Below are 15,367 nucleotides of genomic sequence, written 5' to 3' on the forward strand. Positions count from 1 at the left end.
TATTTTTTATTTAATTTTATTCTTTTTTTTTTTTTTTTTTTTTTTTTTTTTTTTGAAGTTGACCAGAAGAGAGACAGCGAGAGAGAAGGAAAGTGAGAAAGCAAGCTGCCAGGTCCAGGACTCAAACCATGCTCAGCCATGTGGGAGTCCAGCCACCTTAACCACCATGCCACCTGCGGGCCCCAGATCCACTTCTTTTTATTAGTTACCTACTATTTTGAAAAAAACAATGCCAGATTGGCTTACCAGTATAAGAACACTGCAGCAATTTCTACTTTCTTTTTATAAGTAGAATTACTTTTTTTTTTTTAAATTCTTTCAGCAGACATTTATAGAATCGGGCAGTGTTCTAGGTACTTGGAAATCCTGAGGGATCGGGTAGTCTATTAGAAAGGCGATGAGAGCTGTGAAGGAAACCGCAGGGATGGGCTCAGGAGGGCTGCGGCGCTAGGGCGTCAGGAGGAGCCTCCCCGAGTGGTTGCCTGTAGCAGGGGAGCCTTGAGGCTGGCTGGAGGTGCAGTCGTCCAAGCAGTGGGAACACTGGGGTGGAAGAACTCAAGGAAGGTAGGATAGGAGGGTGGAGGGGGGGTCACTTTAGAGGCTGTCGGCAGGACGCTGGTTTTAGTCCTGAGTGAAATGGGGGCCTTTGGAGAGCTTTGAGCAGAAATGCGCTGTGGTCTTACATAGGTTTGAGAAGATGGCCTGACTGCTGTGTGGGTAGTAGATCCCAGGAGCAAGGGTGAAAGCTGGGACCCTGGTTAGGGGGTCAGTGGTCTCATCTGGAAACAGGTGACAGAAACAGATTGGTTAGTAAATACTTCCGGGTAGCTATTAATTCGTCTGAAAAGTCATGGCGTGTTTTCTGGTTTTCTATGCAAAAATGTGCCATGACTTTTCTGACGACCCCGTGTTCCCATTAGCGCGCTAGGACAGCATTCCTTGGTTGTCATGGTAAAACGGAAGCAAATCAGAGCTGCACCAGGTGAAAGAGGGTGTCTCAGTAATTGCTACTGAGGCATAATTAGAGTACTCCCTTCTAGACTTCTCTCTGATAATATCCTGTCTTAGCATTTCCCTAACGTGAATTTATTTTGGAGAGGTTTTTGCTATAGGGTGCGTGCGCTCGCCAGACAGAAACAGAAAGCGAGAAATCACCCCCCAGGGGGGATGGCCACACCACAATCCCTTCTCCATTCTCCTCTCAGGATCTTGGGCACGCATGCACATGTGCCCGGTGTGAGTTTTAAGCCACTGGGTCCAGGACGCGAACCACAGTCAGCTACATGGGAGTCCAGCAACATAGCCATTACGCTAACTGCTGGTTCCCCGAAGGGCTTTCAGGAACCTGCCTCGAGAGAAGTACTGGGATGTGCCTCTCAGGAGGGGCGGGCACTTGTCCCAGTGACTCTCCCAACTGTCTCTGGAGGGGGGAGCATTTGTAACTCTCTTAACTCTCCTCTAGTGATTAGGCCTTTCACGAGTCAGGCAAACCCCGATGGCTCTGCGCAGGTCGGGGGGGAGGGGGACTCTGCTGAATTTCAAGGCTGGTAAGAAGACTTAAACCATAGTGTCGTCTTCAGTCTTGATGACAGTGGTGTTTTCAATATTTTGGTGAGAGCCTCGACAAGAGAAAGTTTGTGAAAAATGGAATTAAATACAAGTTTATGAAAAGTTTGAAATCCACGCCTAGTTTCCATAACGTGCGTTTTCCATTGCTCTTTGGAAGACCTTTGGATTGGAAGTTATCAGGTCATCCCGGTGAGAACGCCCCCTTAGAGAGCTGTCCTTGGGTTCTTCTCGTCACCACTGAACTCATCAGTGCAAGAAACAAGTTCCTTGTCCTCTTTCTTAAGAATTATTTTATTTCTCTTATTTATTTTAATTTGACCAGAGAGGGACAGAGTGAGAGAGAGGCAAAGTGAGAAAGCAGGAGATAAGCAGGTGCTTGGTGGTTATGACGTTGGACACTCCCACATGGCCAACCGCAGTTTAAGTCCCAGACCTAGTGGCTTTTTTCCTCACTTTCCTTCTCTCCCTCTCTCTCTCTCTGTGTGTGTGTATGTATGTATCTCTCTCTGGTCAAATTAAAATAAATGAATGAATAAATTAATTTTTAGGAAAAAAAGTTGAGAAAGCAAGCCACCAGGTCCAAGACTCAAACTGTGGTTGGCCATGTGAGAGTCCAGAGTCCAGCATCCTTAACCACCGTGCCACCTGCTGGGGCCTCTTTTTTTTTTTTTTTTTGTATTTTTTTTTTAAATTTATTTTTTCTTTCTTCATTTTAATTTGACCAGAGAGGAGAGACACAGACAGAAAGATGGAGGGAAAATGAGAGAGCAAGCCACCAGGTCCGGGACTCGAACTGTGGCCGACCATGTGGGAGTGTCCAGCACCCTAACCACCACACCACCTGCTGGTCCTGCCTCTTTTTATTTTTTAAAGAATAATTATTTAACTTTATTCATTGTCATTATTTTTTGTTTTATTGAAGTTGACCAGAGAGAAGGAAAGTGAGAAAGCAAGCTGCCAGGTCTGGACTCAAACCATGGTTAGCTTTGTGCGAGTCCAGCACCCTTAACCACCATGCCACCTGCTGGCACCTCTTTTCTTTTCTTTTCTTTTCTTTTTCTTCTCCAAGAATAATTATTTAATTTTATTCATTGTCATTATTTTTTTTATTGAAGTTGACCAGAAAGAAGAAAAGTGAGAAAGCAAGCTGCCAGGTCTGGGACTCAAACCGTGGTCAGCCATGTGGCAGTCCAGCTACCTTAACCATCATACCTGCCAGCCCCACCCCACCCACCCCCTTTTTTTTTAAAGAATTATTTTATTTGAGATCATCAGGTGGCATTATCATTATATTGCTGGACTCCCATGTGGCCTGGACCCAGTGGTTTGAAAATCACTGGGCACAGGTGCCTGGGTGCCCAAGATTCCAAGAATGGATTAGAAGAGATTACAGTGCGGCCATCACCCCTGGGGGGGTTTATTTCTCACTTTTCCTCTCACCATGTCTCTTTCCAGTTAGTGCTTGTGCCCTAAGGCAAAAGCCACTCAAAAGAATTATTTTACTTCATTTCATTTCTTTTTTTCTTAAAGAGACTTTTTTTGGGGGGGGGGGTTTGCTATAGGGTGCATGTGCTTGCCAGAAAGACAGAGAGAGACAGAAAGCCAAGAAATCACCCCCCGCGGGGGATGACCACACCGTAATCCCTTCTCCTCCATTCTCCTCTCGGGATCTTGAGAACGCATGCACACGCATCCGGCATGAGTTTAAGCCGCTGGGCCCGGGACTCGAACCGTAGGTGACTACATGGGAGTCCAGCAACATAGCCATTATGCTAACTGCTGTTCCCTTAAAGAGATTTTTGCTATAGGGCCCATGCACTCACCAGAGAAACAAAGAGAGAGAGAGAAATCACCCCCAGAGAGATGGCCATGCAATCTCTTCTCCTCCATTCTCCTCTTGGGATTTTGGGCACACATACACACATGCCTGGCATGAGTTTGAAGCCACCAGGTCCGGTACTCAAACCGCTGGTCCTATATTTATTTTAGAGAGAGCTTTTGCTATAGAGTATGCACTTACCAGAGAGATAAAAAGTGAGAAATCACCTCCCAGGAGGGATAGCAACACCACAGTTCCTTTTCCCTTCTCCTTTCGGGATTTTGGGCAGGCACACACACATGTCCGACGTGAGTTTCAGGCCTTTGGATCCAGGACTCAGACCTCAGTCAACTACATTTGAGTTCAGTGACATAACCACTCCGCCATCTGCTGTACCCTGTTTTTTATTAACTATTTTTTTTAAACATGCTATATGGCACGTGTGCTCACCAGAGAGAGACAATTGGGGGGAATGAGAAAGCAAGCCACCAGAACTTGAACTCCAACCATGGTCAGCCACATGGAAGTGCAGTACTCCAATCACATGCCATCCTCTGGCCCCACTTGTCTTCTCTTAAAGGATAATGGAACAAGTTGGCTCCTCAACACTTACGTACTATGAAGGAAATAAATTATTTCTCTTATTTGCTAATTGATTTTCACATCAGACTAACAGTGGGCTGGGCCAGAACTGCCTGTGTTGGGTCTCAGTCACCCCACTTTAGACATGAAGCTCTCTGCTAAGATTTTCCCTTCCGCTACTTCTGATTGTGAATTCTGGAGGTCTGGGGGAATATACGCATGTAAACCACCTTAAAGGTACTGGATCACCAAGTCGGAACAGCCGTTACAACCCGTAAGTTAGTACCTTCTCTTGCAAACTCCCCATTGCTGAAGCCTTCCCTGGTACACCATTTAGAACCTCCCTTGGGAGTTGTTAGCAGAGCAGCTGGCTTTTGCCTTTATGGCAGAAAATGAGTTGGAAACTCCACCAAGTATGCTTTTGTTTTCCTTTTGCACTTTTTGACCTGGTGGTTGTTAATAATGAGCAATTTTTAAATAACTTTTTTTTTAATTATTTTTTTAGTTTGACCACAGAGAAAGGAAGAAAGAATGTGAGACAGCAAGCCACCAGGTCTGGGACTCAGACCACAGTCAGCCATGTGAGAATCCAGCACCTCAGTCACTACACCACCTGTTAGCCCCCAGTAACTAGCCTTTAATTGTTGTCATTTTCCAAAAGCAATTACTCCCGTTTTTTTCTCACTTCTTGCAGCTGTTAGCTAAGGGTTCCAGTTGTAAAAGCAGTCATAACCTAAGTTTCAACTCCAGGCTCCTGAACAAGAATTTGGGAAAGTGAAGTCCTTAACCTGCAAAGGAGCGCTGCTCCTGTGATTAAACCATCTCCACCTTCACGTTTCTCTGAGAGTGGGTACTCCGGTAGGACTTATGCCTCTGCGTGGATGGGCTGCTGCTTAAAGTCCAGAAAAGCCATAGCGGTCTCCTCTGGGGTCAGTAGGCCAGGCACTTTGCCACACACTTCTTCTTTAGGGGAACGCTAACACCCCACCCTTCCTGCACTGTGGCGTGTCGGTAGGAAGGTGCATGTGCCGTTACTCTGCAAGGAAGATGGTGCTCTCATGAGAGCAGGCAACGGGGTTGGGGTGGAGGGGCTAATGTTCAAATTCCAGGTTTAGAGTCATCTGTTAGATAGCACTCTTCCCAGTTCTGATGTGCAGGAATGAAAAGGACATTTTGTCCAGGTGGGGTATTTTTAAATAAGTTTCCTTTCATAGTTGACTGGGAATAGGAATCAGCAGAGCCTGCAGGTGGGTGGTGGTTGAGGCGCTGGGTTCCACGTGCCCTGCTATGTGGTTTGAACCCTGGGCCCATGTGCACGCATGCCCAAAATTCCAAGAGAAGAATGGAGAAAGGATGCCGGGAAGGCCATCCCCTAGGGAGAGTAGTCTCTCCCTTTCTCCTTCTCTCTGTCTCACTCTGTCTCTCTCCAGCGAGCACATATGCCCTGTGGCAAAAACCTAAAAAAAAAAGAAAAGCAAAGAAAATAGGAATCGGCAGCTACAGAGTACTCACCCTCACCTCTTAGTGCCTGTAGTTCATCTGTCACCCCGAAGAAATGTCTGCATTCTTCCCTCCACTGTTCCCCACTTGTGTTGGCCCCACAGCCTGTTATTCTCCATACTCCAGACATGGCCAACATGAGCCACTTCAAGTCCTGGACCCAGTGGCTTGAAAAACTTCCAGTGCACGTGCGTGCCCAAAATCCCAAGATCAGAACAGACGAGAAGGAATTACAGCTTGGCCATTCCCCCTGGGGAGTAGGAGGGGTATTTTCTCACTTTCCTTCTCTGTGTGTCCGAGTGCACTCAACTTAAGCCAAATTAAGTACATAGATGTGGGGACCAGCAGGTGGCATGGTGGTTAAGGTGCTGGACACTCCCACATGGCCGACCACGGTTCAAGTCCTGGACCTGGTGGCTTGCTTTCTCACTTTCCCTCTCCCTCTCTGTCTAATTCTGGTCAAATTTAAAAAAAAATAAATGAATGAATGGATAAATAAATAATTTTTTTAAAAAAGATACATAGATGTGAAATGCAGTCTGACCAGCTGTCGGGGGAGAAAACACTTCTGTCGTTCCCTGGCAAACTCAGTACCCCTGTACAGTGTTAGCCAGGCATCTGTGTCCTGAGACGGACACTGTCAGTGCACGGCCCCCAGGATTGGTGAAGAGGGAGAGGTGAGCAGGTCGGAAGCCTGGGGCTGACCTGCTTAGGCAGAAGTGTGCTCTGAAATTAGGGGGCTGAGGCTGGGGATTGGGTAACTGAAGTTTTTGGAGCTCAGACTCTTGGCTTGGCTCGGCTTCACCCTGGTCTCTTAGACCAGAGTAGATGTTGAGGGTAGAGAAGACGCCAGAGTCTCCCAGGTCCTCGTGGTTGAGCCTGTCTCTCCAAGGACTTAAACAAGGTGTGCAGCTCTGCGTCTGCGCGCCTAGTCAGGGCCCTCCAGCCTGTGCCGGCCATTTGAAGTGTCAAAGATTTTCTTTGGAAAAGCTAGTCCCCAGTTATTAAAAAGAGGAGTAAGCAGAGGCTTAAGAGAGGGGTGCAGAGGAGTTGCCTTGGTTATTATTTCTCATCGATTGGGAAAAGGAGTTCACTTTGCTCAGTAAATAGAGCTTTGATGGATTCCCAGGATCCTTCCAGGAGCTGATCTTCTAAAATGACACTTTTTATTACTGTTCATAAACGCCGATCTCCAGGTGCTGCTGGGTATTACGTTAAGCTGTGGGCAAACTTGCCAGTCCAGCGGCTCAGCACGCCAGGGTGAGGGAGGCTGGCGTGGCATGCCTCCTGCACCAGGCAGTGGCGGCTGCACTCTGGCTCCACTGCAGAGGCACAGGGCCCGGTAGCAGCCGGTGTGGGCCACATTGTTCCAGCAGTCCCTGCCCTTGGTGAGGCAGGGCAGCCGCGGCACTCCTGGAAGGGCCAGGTACTTGTGAGACTTCCTTCCTGGGAATGCCTCCTGGGGGCATGGTCAGATTCCACCCTCCTGGGAGCCAGATCTGTCTTTGTTCATGTCAGACGGGTCTAGAACAGAGACCTCATTTTCTTAACTTTAAAAAGGGACCAAGGAGCCAGCAGGTGGCGTGGTGGTTAAGGTGCTGGACTCCCACATAGCTGGCTGCTTGCTCTCTCACTTTCCCCTTCTCTCTCTCTGTTTCTCTCTGGTGAGCACATGTGCCCTATGGCAAATTTTAAATAATAATAATAATAATAATAATAATAATAATAATAATAATAAAACAAATCATTTTTTTAAAAAGGACTGAAATTTTCCTGATGGAATCGTTGATGAACTTCTCTAAACAGTGGTAGGTGAGCTGTTTGGTGAGCCATTTTAGATACTGAATAATTACTCCTTTTTTAATTTTAGAGAGGTTTTTCTGTTGGGCGTGTGTGCTTGCTGCAGAGAGGGAGAAACAGAAAGCAAGAAATCATGCCCCCTGCCCCCCAGGAGAGATAGCGCCTTTCTCTGTTATCCTCTCTCAGGCCACACTTGACCATGTGGGAGTCCAGCGACATAACCATTACGCCATCTACTGGTCCGATACACAGTGATCTTTGTCCTTTTAAAGACTCTTACCTTTCCTTGTTATACATTTGTAGAAAGAGAAACACTGTATTGGCCAACCCTCACTGTGTCTGCGGTGCTGCCAGAACTGCTCCGGTGGTCCCCTCTGCATGGGGAGCTGAGGTGGGGCTAAGGAGGAGGGGACACTGCGAGCAAGGACATTGTGTACCACAGACATTATAGTCATGGGCCCTTTGGGCTGGACTGGGTTTGTGGCACTTTCATATGTGCAGAGAGCAGCCACCACTCTCTACACGTACGTTAACCCTTTAAAAAAAACAATTTGCTTTAAGGCGCATGGGCTTGCCAGAGACAAAGTGAGAAATCACCCCCATGGGGGGTGACCATGCCGCAGTCCCTTCTCTGTTCTCTTCTTGGAATCCTGGACATGTACACACATGTACCTGGCGTGAGTTTTAAGCCACCGGGTCCGGGACTTGCACCTCTGTCGACTATGTGGGAGCCCAGCAACGTGACCATTATGCCATCTGCTCATTCCTGCATACATCAGCTTTTAAAAAACAACTAAAACTGAGTTAGGAAAGATCGTTTCCTAATAGTAAGTGTCTGGTGAGCTCCTTGTTTCTGTGAGGTGACGTCTCTTCAGTTTTTTGCTTGTTCTCTCGCACTCACATGTACAGGGCACCACGTGCTGTGCTGGGCTGCACAGTAAAGCCGGACGTCTCTGGGTGCATTCCAGCAGTAGTTTGGGGAGGGGTGCTGGTGTGAGTTGCGTGGTCCCTATTGTGCTTCTGTTTGGCATGGGAAAGGCAGAGGGTGGCCATTAGGCGGGACCGGCCACTCTGGGGGCCCAGGCTGACGACGTCCCCCTCCCCCTCATTTCCCCAGCTCTGCAGTCCTTCATCCGTGCCTACGCCACCTACCCCAGGGAGCTGAAGCACATCTTCCACACCCGCTCCCTCCACCTCGGGCATGTGGCTAAGAGCTTTGGGCTACGAGATGCCCCCAGAAATCTCAGTGCCGTGGCTGTGAAGAAGAGGAAAGTAACCCTGAAAAGGTGAGGGGACTGAGAGTCCTGGGGAAGGTCTGGGGTGTGGGGGGCCCCAGCAGGCCAGCAGCAGCATCCACCTCTCACATCATAACCACGGGACAAGACGAAGGTGCCTCACCTTGCAAAAATTCAGCCTCTCCTCTTGGGCCCAGAGAAGTGGGACTCGCTGGAGCAGCCAGCCAGGCCTGTGTCCACTGCCCGCCAGTGGGCTGACTGGGCTCGCCTCCCAGCATTCCGTGTGCTCCCTGTGCCTGCCCCAGTGGGGTGGGGTTGGTGCTGCAGCGACTCACAGGTTCTAAGCTGCTGAAGCCGAGGTGTGCATCGGCCTGGCTCCAGGGTCAGCACGTGTGGCTTCCCGTGGCACTATGTGTCACCAGTGCTGGGTGCTGGCAGATGAGAGCAGAGGCAGGGGCCTTGCCCTGCGGGTGAGAGGCCTGCCCACACTCACCCTCATAGCGCGGAGACGGTTTTCCTCACAGGCTGCCTTTGCAAAGTTCTCTCTCTCCTCAGAGATGGCGCTCCTTCGGTGCCAGACCCAGCCTCTCCAGAGCTAGTGCATCCAAGCCACCACGAGCTGTCCTTGGGGGCCCAGGGGTAGCGTGGTCGCTGGGCAGCCTGTGGGTGGGAAGGACACCCAAGCAAGCGTCTGGGGACATGGCGGCCTTTCTGTCACGGGCCCTGGTGTCAGGGTGGAGTCCCTGAGAGCACGTCTGCACCCCGACTACAGTCACCACTCTGCAGCGTGTCTCACGGTATCCGGCTTGCTCCACCCAGCGCTGCCTTGCCCCTTCAGCCCTGCCAGGACCCAGGTCCTCAGCCTCCTGGGGAGATGGGAGAGGGACCACCCAGTGCTGGGAACAGCTATGTTCTTAGAGTTGGGGGCCCTGGATTTACGTGCGGTCCATCCTGGTGGGGGTTTAGACCATGTCTTCATGTCTCGGAGCCTCAGTTTCCTCAGCCACAAGACAGAGAAGAAAGTGCGTGCTTGTAGTGATTTATTTTTTTAGAGAGGTTTTTGCTATAGGGCGCGTGCGCTCGCCAGACAGACAGAGAGACAGACAGAAAGTGAGAAATCACCCCCCAGGGGGGATGGCCACGCCGCAATCCCTTCTCCTCCATTCTCCTCTCGGGATCTTGGGCACGCACGCACACATGCCCAGCGTGAATTGAAGCCACCGAGTCCGGGACTCAAACCGCAGTCGATTACGTGGGAGTCCAACGACATAGCCATTATGCTAACTGCTGGTCCCGCTTGTAGTGATTTCACAAGGTGGTTTTGAGAGTCAGGATTAGGTGATAGGCATGGGTCCGCCCCTTGACCCAAGCAGTGCCATGCAGACGAAACTTCTTGGACAGAGCCGGGACACAGACACGCTAGGCCGCAGAGACGTCCAGGTGATCCAGCTGGAGCTGGTGCCTGGGCTCTTCGTGGCGGATGCAGTGTTGCCCAGTTCTGCCCCAGCTTTGGAATGCATAAGCGGATGGTTTTCCCTTCTATCGGTATGGCTCATACAGGACTGAGCCCACGAACCTGCAAAACTATTTCTCCTTGTGCTGCCACGTGGCCAGGCCCAGGCGAGAGTGGCACAGCCAGCTCTTGCTTCTCACAGGCAGCGTGCAGGTGTGGGGTGCACAGAGGGCTGCCACCCAGAGACAGCCTGCCCAGCCTTCCCCCAGGCATGCCCAGTCTGGATTCTGGGCTGCAGTACCCTGGAGCTGGGTACTGTCTGGGTTTGGGAGCGCTGGGACCTGTGCACATCAGCTCTGGTTGTGAGTATGTACTGGGACCGTGGGGCTTTCCAGGCAGCGAGGAGATAACCCCGTGGTCAGAGGTCTGACCGGCCTGCCTCACCTCTAGAACTTGGAGAAGGGAGGGATAGACCGGCCAGATGATTACTGTTAAGGAACATATTGGATGGGACCAGCAGTTAGTGAGCGTAATGACTATGTCGCTGGACTTCCATGTACTCGACCGCGGTTCGAGTCCCGGACCCAGTGGCTTAAAACTCAGGCTGGGTGCAAGTGTGTGTGTGTCCAAGATCCCAAGAGGAGAGTGGAGGAGAAGGGATTGCGGTATGGCCATCCTGGGGGATGATTTCTTGCTTTCTGTCTCTGCCTGTCTGGCAAGCACACGCACGCTATAGCAAAAACCTCTCAAAAAAAGAAACAGATATTGGGGGGAGGAAAAAAAAAGAAACATATTGGGCCAGCCAGTGGTGTGGTGTTTAAGATGTGGACTTCCACATGGGTGACTGCAGTTCGAGTCCTGGCAGCTGGCTTTCTCACTCTCCCTCTGTGTCTCTCTCCAGTCAAATTGAATAATTAATTCACTTTAAGAAAAGAAGAAGACACATATTTTGTTTATATTTCCTTGTTAGCAGATGATCAGCCTCTGTGACTGGAAATTTCATTAGCAAGTGGTCATCCACATAGCAGCTCTTCAGACCAGAAGTTGCATTCTCAGTCCTCTGCTCCTGGCCAGATCCTAGAAAGCAAGTGGGATGCAGTTGGGAGGGGGGCCTCAGGGACAGCATTGTCCTTACCTTGAGAAGCCGCTAGGGAGAGAGCTGCCGCGGCTCCTGCTTCAGTTGACCCTTGCTGGCAGATGGGCACCAAGACCACTCTACCCCTGCGAGCAGGGGATTTAACGGGCTTTATTGAGGAAAGAATGGGCTGATTAGGCGGTAAAGAGCATGTAAGATGGTATGGGGCAGCCTTTGATGTCTGGCTGGCTCGGCAGGGAGCCGGGTGGTGAGTGACAGCAGTGTGTCACAGGATTACCCCGCCCGTGACAATGCCGCTCTGTGTTCTTGCCATGTCACCACTCTGTTCAAGCTCCTTTCTCTGTCGTTATGCCCTTCTTTTGAAGGCATTTCTCTGCCCGCTCCTTCCCTGCCCGCTCCCCACCCCTGTTTCCAGTGCAGACGGACACTCGGGTACAGTAGGCATCTTTTTTGATTTGGGGAAGTCTTGTCACTTCTGGAGGAGGAATGACTTTGCAGCTAATCTGCGCACAGACCGTATAATTGTGGTCAGGGTGAGCGGCAGAGAGAACTTGACAGATTTTCCACACCTCTGTCGGGGCTCAAGCAACTGCCAGCCTCCGCTTTTTGAGGACTGGAAAGAAAAGTCCATTAAACCACAAAGTGCAGAGTGCTGCCACGGCCACGATTGTCGTTCTGAGCCGAGACGTCTCCTCTGAGGTCCATCTGTCGGGAGAGAGAATAGGTTCCTTGTGTTTCGCTAAATTCCCGGCCCCACCCCACATCCCGCTTTCCGGCATTCGCCGAGCATAGTTACTCACTGTGCACGACCTGCGGTGTCGGCAGCCAGTAAGAAAGCCTGTCTCACCTGCCGCACGCCGGTCAGGCCGGGGACCCGGAGGCATGGCCTTGCGACGACAGAGGGAGTTCTGGTCTCACATTGTCTGTGCTTGCTTACTAGGCCACTTTTCAGAAAAAGAAAATAAATAGTTAATGTCCCCAAATAAGATCTCGATAACCAGGTCTGTGTTCTGAAAGGGAGGCCTCAATGTCTCCCTGCACACGGAGACTCCTGACACCTGTGTGTAGCCTGTCGGGACAGCCCCACCTAGATGCCACATGCCTGGGCCGTGTGCACAGATGGGCGTGCTGCTGGGAGAGCGCATGGCCCCTTAGCGGCTTCTGCCTTGAAACAGCATTTTCCTTTTGCAGAGTGCGGTTTTATATTGCGGCTGGGTGGGTTCAGCCATTCTGGAGAAGCTAAGGTAACTCTTCCTTCCCACGGCTCCGCTCCGGGAGGTGAGAGCGCAGGGTAGTGTTGGCTATGGCATCCGTCTATCTGTCTAGGCAGTCACACAGACAGGTAGAGCGTGTCCAGGCATTGGCGTCATCTCGTCTGCACTGTGCGGATGGGGTCCGGAGCCCAGCGGGAGCCGGCTGTCTGCTACCGCCCCGCCCACGTGACTCTGCTCTCCACCAAACACTGCACTGTCCCCGAGCTCCTGAGACTGGCTTGATCCTGGGCCCCTGCCACCTGTGTGCGTTTCTGATGGTGTTCTCAGTGCCCAGAATCATCCGAAACACCTTTACTTTCAGTGAATCAGTCATTTGCCCCCTCTTCTGAGCTCCCTCCTTCTGAAGGTAATAGAGGAACGACAGTCTGAATTGTTGATCGTTCTTTAAAGAAACAGGTTTACTTTATTTGTGTTCATTTTCTTAAGCTAGTCTGTCTGTAGTGTTGCCTGGTGGATCCCTGTCTCAGCAAATAAGGTAAACAGTCTAAAACCCGGACCCTGTGCGCCTTCACACTTGGTAGCCTGGGTGTGCTTGGCCAGCACGCCACAGGCTGCCGTCAGTAAGGAGAGGGCGCGTGGCCGGCCCCGCCCGGTCTGGCCTCGGCCCGCGCCAGCACACACCCACGGTCAGTTGCCAGACACTGCAGAGCATAACTTCTAAACGCTTGAGGGGTTTTGTTTTTGTTTTTGTTTCTGTTTTTTTAAGAAAGAGATTTTTGCTCTAGGGCGTGTGTGTTCACAAGAGAAACCATGAGAAAGCACACCCCAGGGGGATGACCACACCACAATCCCTTCTCCGTTCTCCTCTCAGGATTTTGGACATGCACACACACACACACACACACACACACTTGGTGTGAGTTTCAAGCCACCAGGAACAGGAACCAGAACATGGTCAACCATGTGGGAATCCAGTGAAGTAACCTCCATACCATCTGCTGGTCCCATAGCCTGGGTGTTTTACACCCCGATTAGGACTCTCCCGCTCCTCTCCTGGCTTCTTAAAGAAATACTAGTGTAGGAGCGGCCCACAGCCACGAGCCTGGGCTTGGCTCCCATGCACATCTGGATTGCGTCCTGACTGGGCCTCATAGCGTCTGCATGCCTCGGGACGGGTAACAGCCTCTCTGCCTCGGTCCTTTGCCTCTCCAAAGGGGCTACTCTAGCCTCGTGTTATCGTGAGGAAACCATATGATAGGGAGAGCATCAGGCCTGGGTCTGGCACGTGAGTAAGTGGGACCACCTGACGGTAACAGTGGCCATGCCATGTGTCATTTTTTCGTGGCCTCCATTACACCTCTTGAGTACCCCTCTAACTGAGAAAGCAAAGAACATGGTTAACTGCAACCTCTTGGCACCCTTGAACTTTTCTTAGCAAGAACAACCTTGAAAACAGAACTGAGTCCCTCCAAGACTTGCATTAAGAAGCTGCAGCTGCCTCTCCCTGTAAAGCGGTATTCTCATCATTAGGAGCAGCTTGCCTGCCAGTTTTTACGTGGCATTTACAACCTCCCTAATATCACTTAATTAGCTGAAGACAGACCTGGAATATTGCCCACTGTGAAGATTTTCTCGATTTCGTTGAGCTCGTTATTCTGCTGAAAGAAAGACTGGCCGAACAGGAGGTCAGGGGCTGGACAGGCACACTCAGAGACAAGGGGAGCATTCGGAGCAGACCTGCCCCTCCTGACCCCAGCCTGCCCAGCTCTCCATAGTCCGGCACTGTTGGTCCTGCTGGCCTCTGTGCTCCCGGAGCCTGTGTTTGTGCACAGCGGCCCTCGGCCCCCCAACTGGGCTGAACTTCTGAGCCGTCCCCCACCTTGCCTTCTGTGGCTGCTGCTCTGCAGGCAGCTGCTGCGTGCGGACTCTGCACCCCATCTCTCCCTGGCTTCACCCAGGTAAGAGTAACTTCTGTCACCCTCGTGGTTGAAACAGGCCATGGCAGCTTTCTGCTTCCTTGTGGAACAGACTCCCTTGTCCCCACCCAGCTAATGAGGTGATTAGAGGGATTTCACAGTGACCCTGAGCTGCTTCCACACCTGGGTCACTTACAGACAGCAGGGACTACAGGCTATGCTTTCGATCACATGGTCAGGGCTGACCACAAAGAACAGGAACCCAGCCAGCCTCTCCTGGGAGGACGCTGGAGAGGGCTGCATTCTTGGCTGGAGCTGTCCAGGCACTGGGATTGGAAGGTGTGCTGGCCTGGCACCGGCTGGCAGCTTGCGGGCAAGTCTACATGCAACAGGAGAGCGGGCACCAGCTCTTCAAGATCCTCCTCAGAGCACGTCTAGCTCGTGTCATTCCAGAAATCGAAAGAAGGTGGCAGCCCCAGTTCTTCCGTGCTACTCAGATTTAGCTTTTAGTCACCCTGAACCCTTCCTGTACCCAAGCCAGTGCACACTGTCCGCTCTAGACCAGCCCCACTTCAGTCCAGCTTCTGTCTAAAACGGAAAGGTGAATGTTCCCAGCACCCCCCAATCTTGGTTTTAATGATGCTGGCCCGAGCCTTTCCATCTGTTAATGACCTGTACCGAAGACTCCAGGTCTTCCTCATACATCATCTTCATTCCAGGCCTGATGTTAGGACCAGAGACAGGAGCGTCTGAAATGTAGGATCGTGTTTTAACTATTTAATAATCGAGAAGGATGCAGTTTGAGAACCAAAATTCAGAGTGACGGTATGCGACACTTTTTACATGTTAGTTTTACGGTGTCGGGTGGCAGCAGCAGCAGCCTCTCTCGGGCGGTGTGTACCCATTTGTTGATCTGAGTACTCCTCGTGCTTTTCCTCATTGCCTGCACTGGGTTCCAGCAGCCCAGGCAGCAGCCTCCGGATCACTAAGGAATCTGGAGCCCAAATCGTCTGCGTCCTTGCACACGGTGAGCGAGCTGAGCTGCTGAGCTCTGGTCAGTGTCGGCAGAGTGGCGAGTGTGCGGGCCCTGTTAAAGACGATTTTTACAAGAGCAGGCGATTCTTTGTGTAACCAGAGAACTGGGCTTTGAGGATACTTGGCTTGGGCTGCCTGTAAGGAAGGC

At 51.1% G+C, this 15,367-nt stretch overlaps 1 protein-coding gene across 1 annotated transcript in view; it reads left to right on the forward strand.

Moving 5' to 3' along the window:
* The window catches only part of DDX31 (DEAD-box helicase 31), a gene marked incomplete at its 5' end in the record, with an annotated part of 84,146 nt that overhangs the window by 57,763 nt on the left and 11,016 nt on the right, over positions 1-15,367 (forward strand). Inside the window, 1 exon segment of the mRNA XM_014582456.1 lies at positions 8,388-8,556. Within this exon segment, the coding sequence (XP_014437942.1) occupies positions 8,388-8,556 (169 nt within the window).

This window comes from Tupaia chinensis, unplaced genomic scaffold (genome assembly GCF_000334495.1).
Source record: "Tupaia chinensis unplaced genomic scaffold, TupChi_1.0 Scaffold143602_1, whole genome shotgun sequence".
NCBI classification, from domain to species: Eukaryota; Metazoa; Chordata; class Mammalia; order Scandentia; family Tupaiidae; genus Tupaia; species Tupaia belangeri.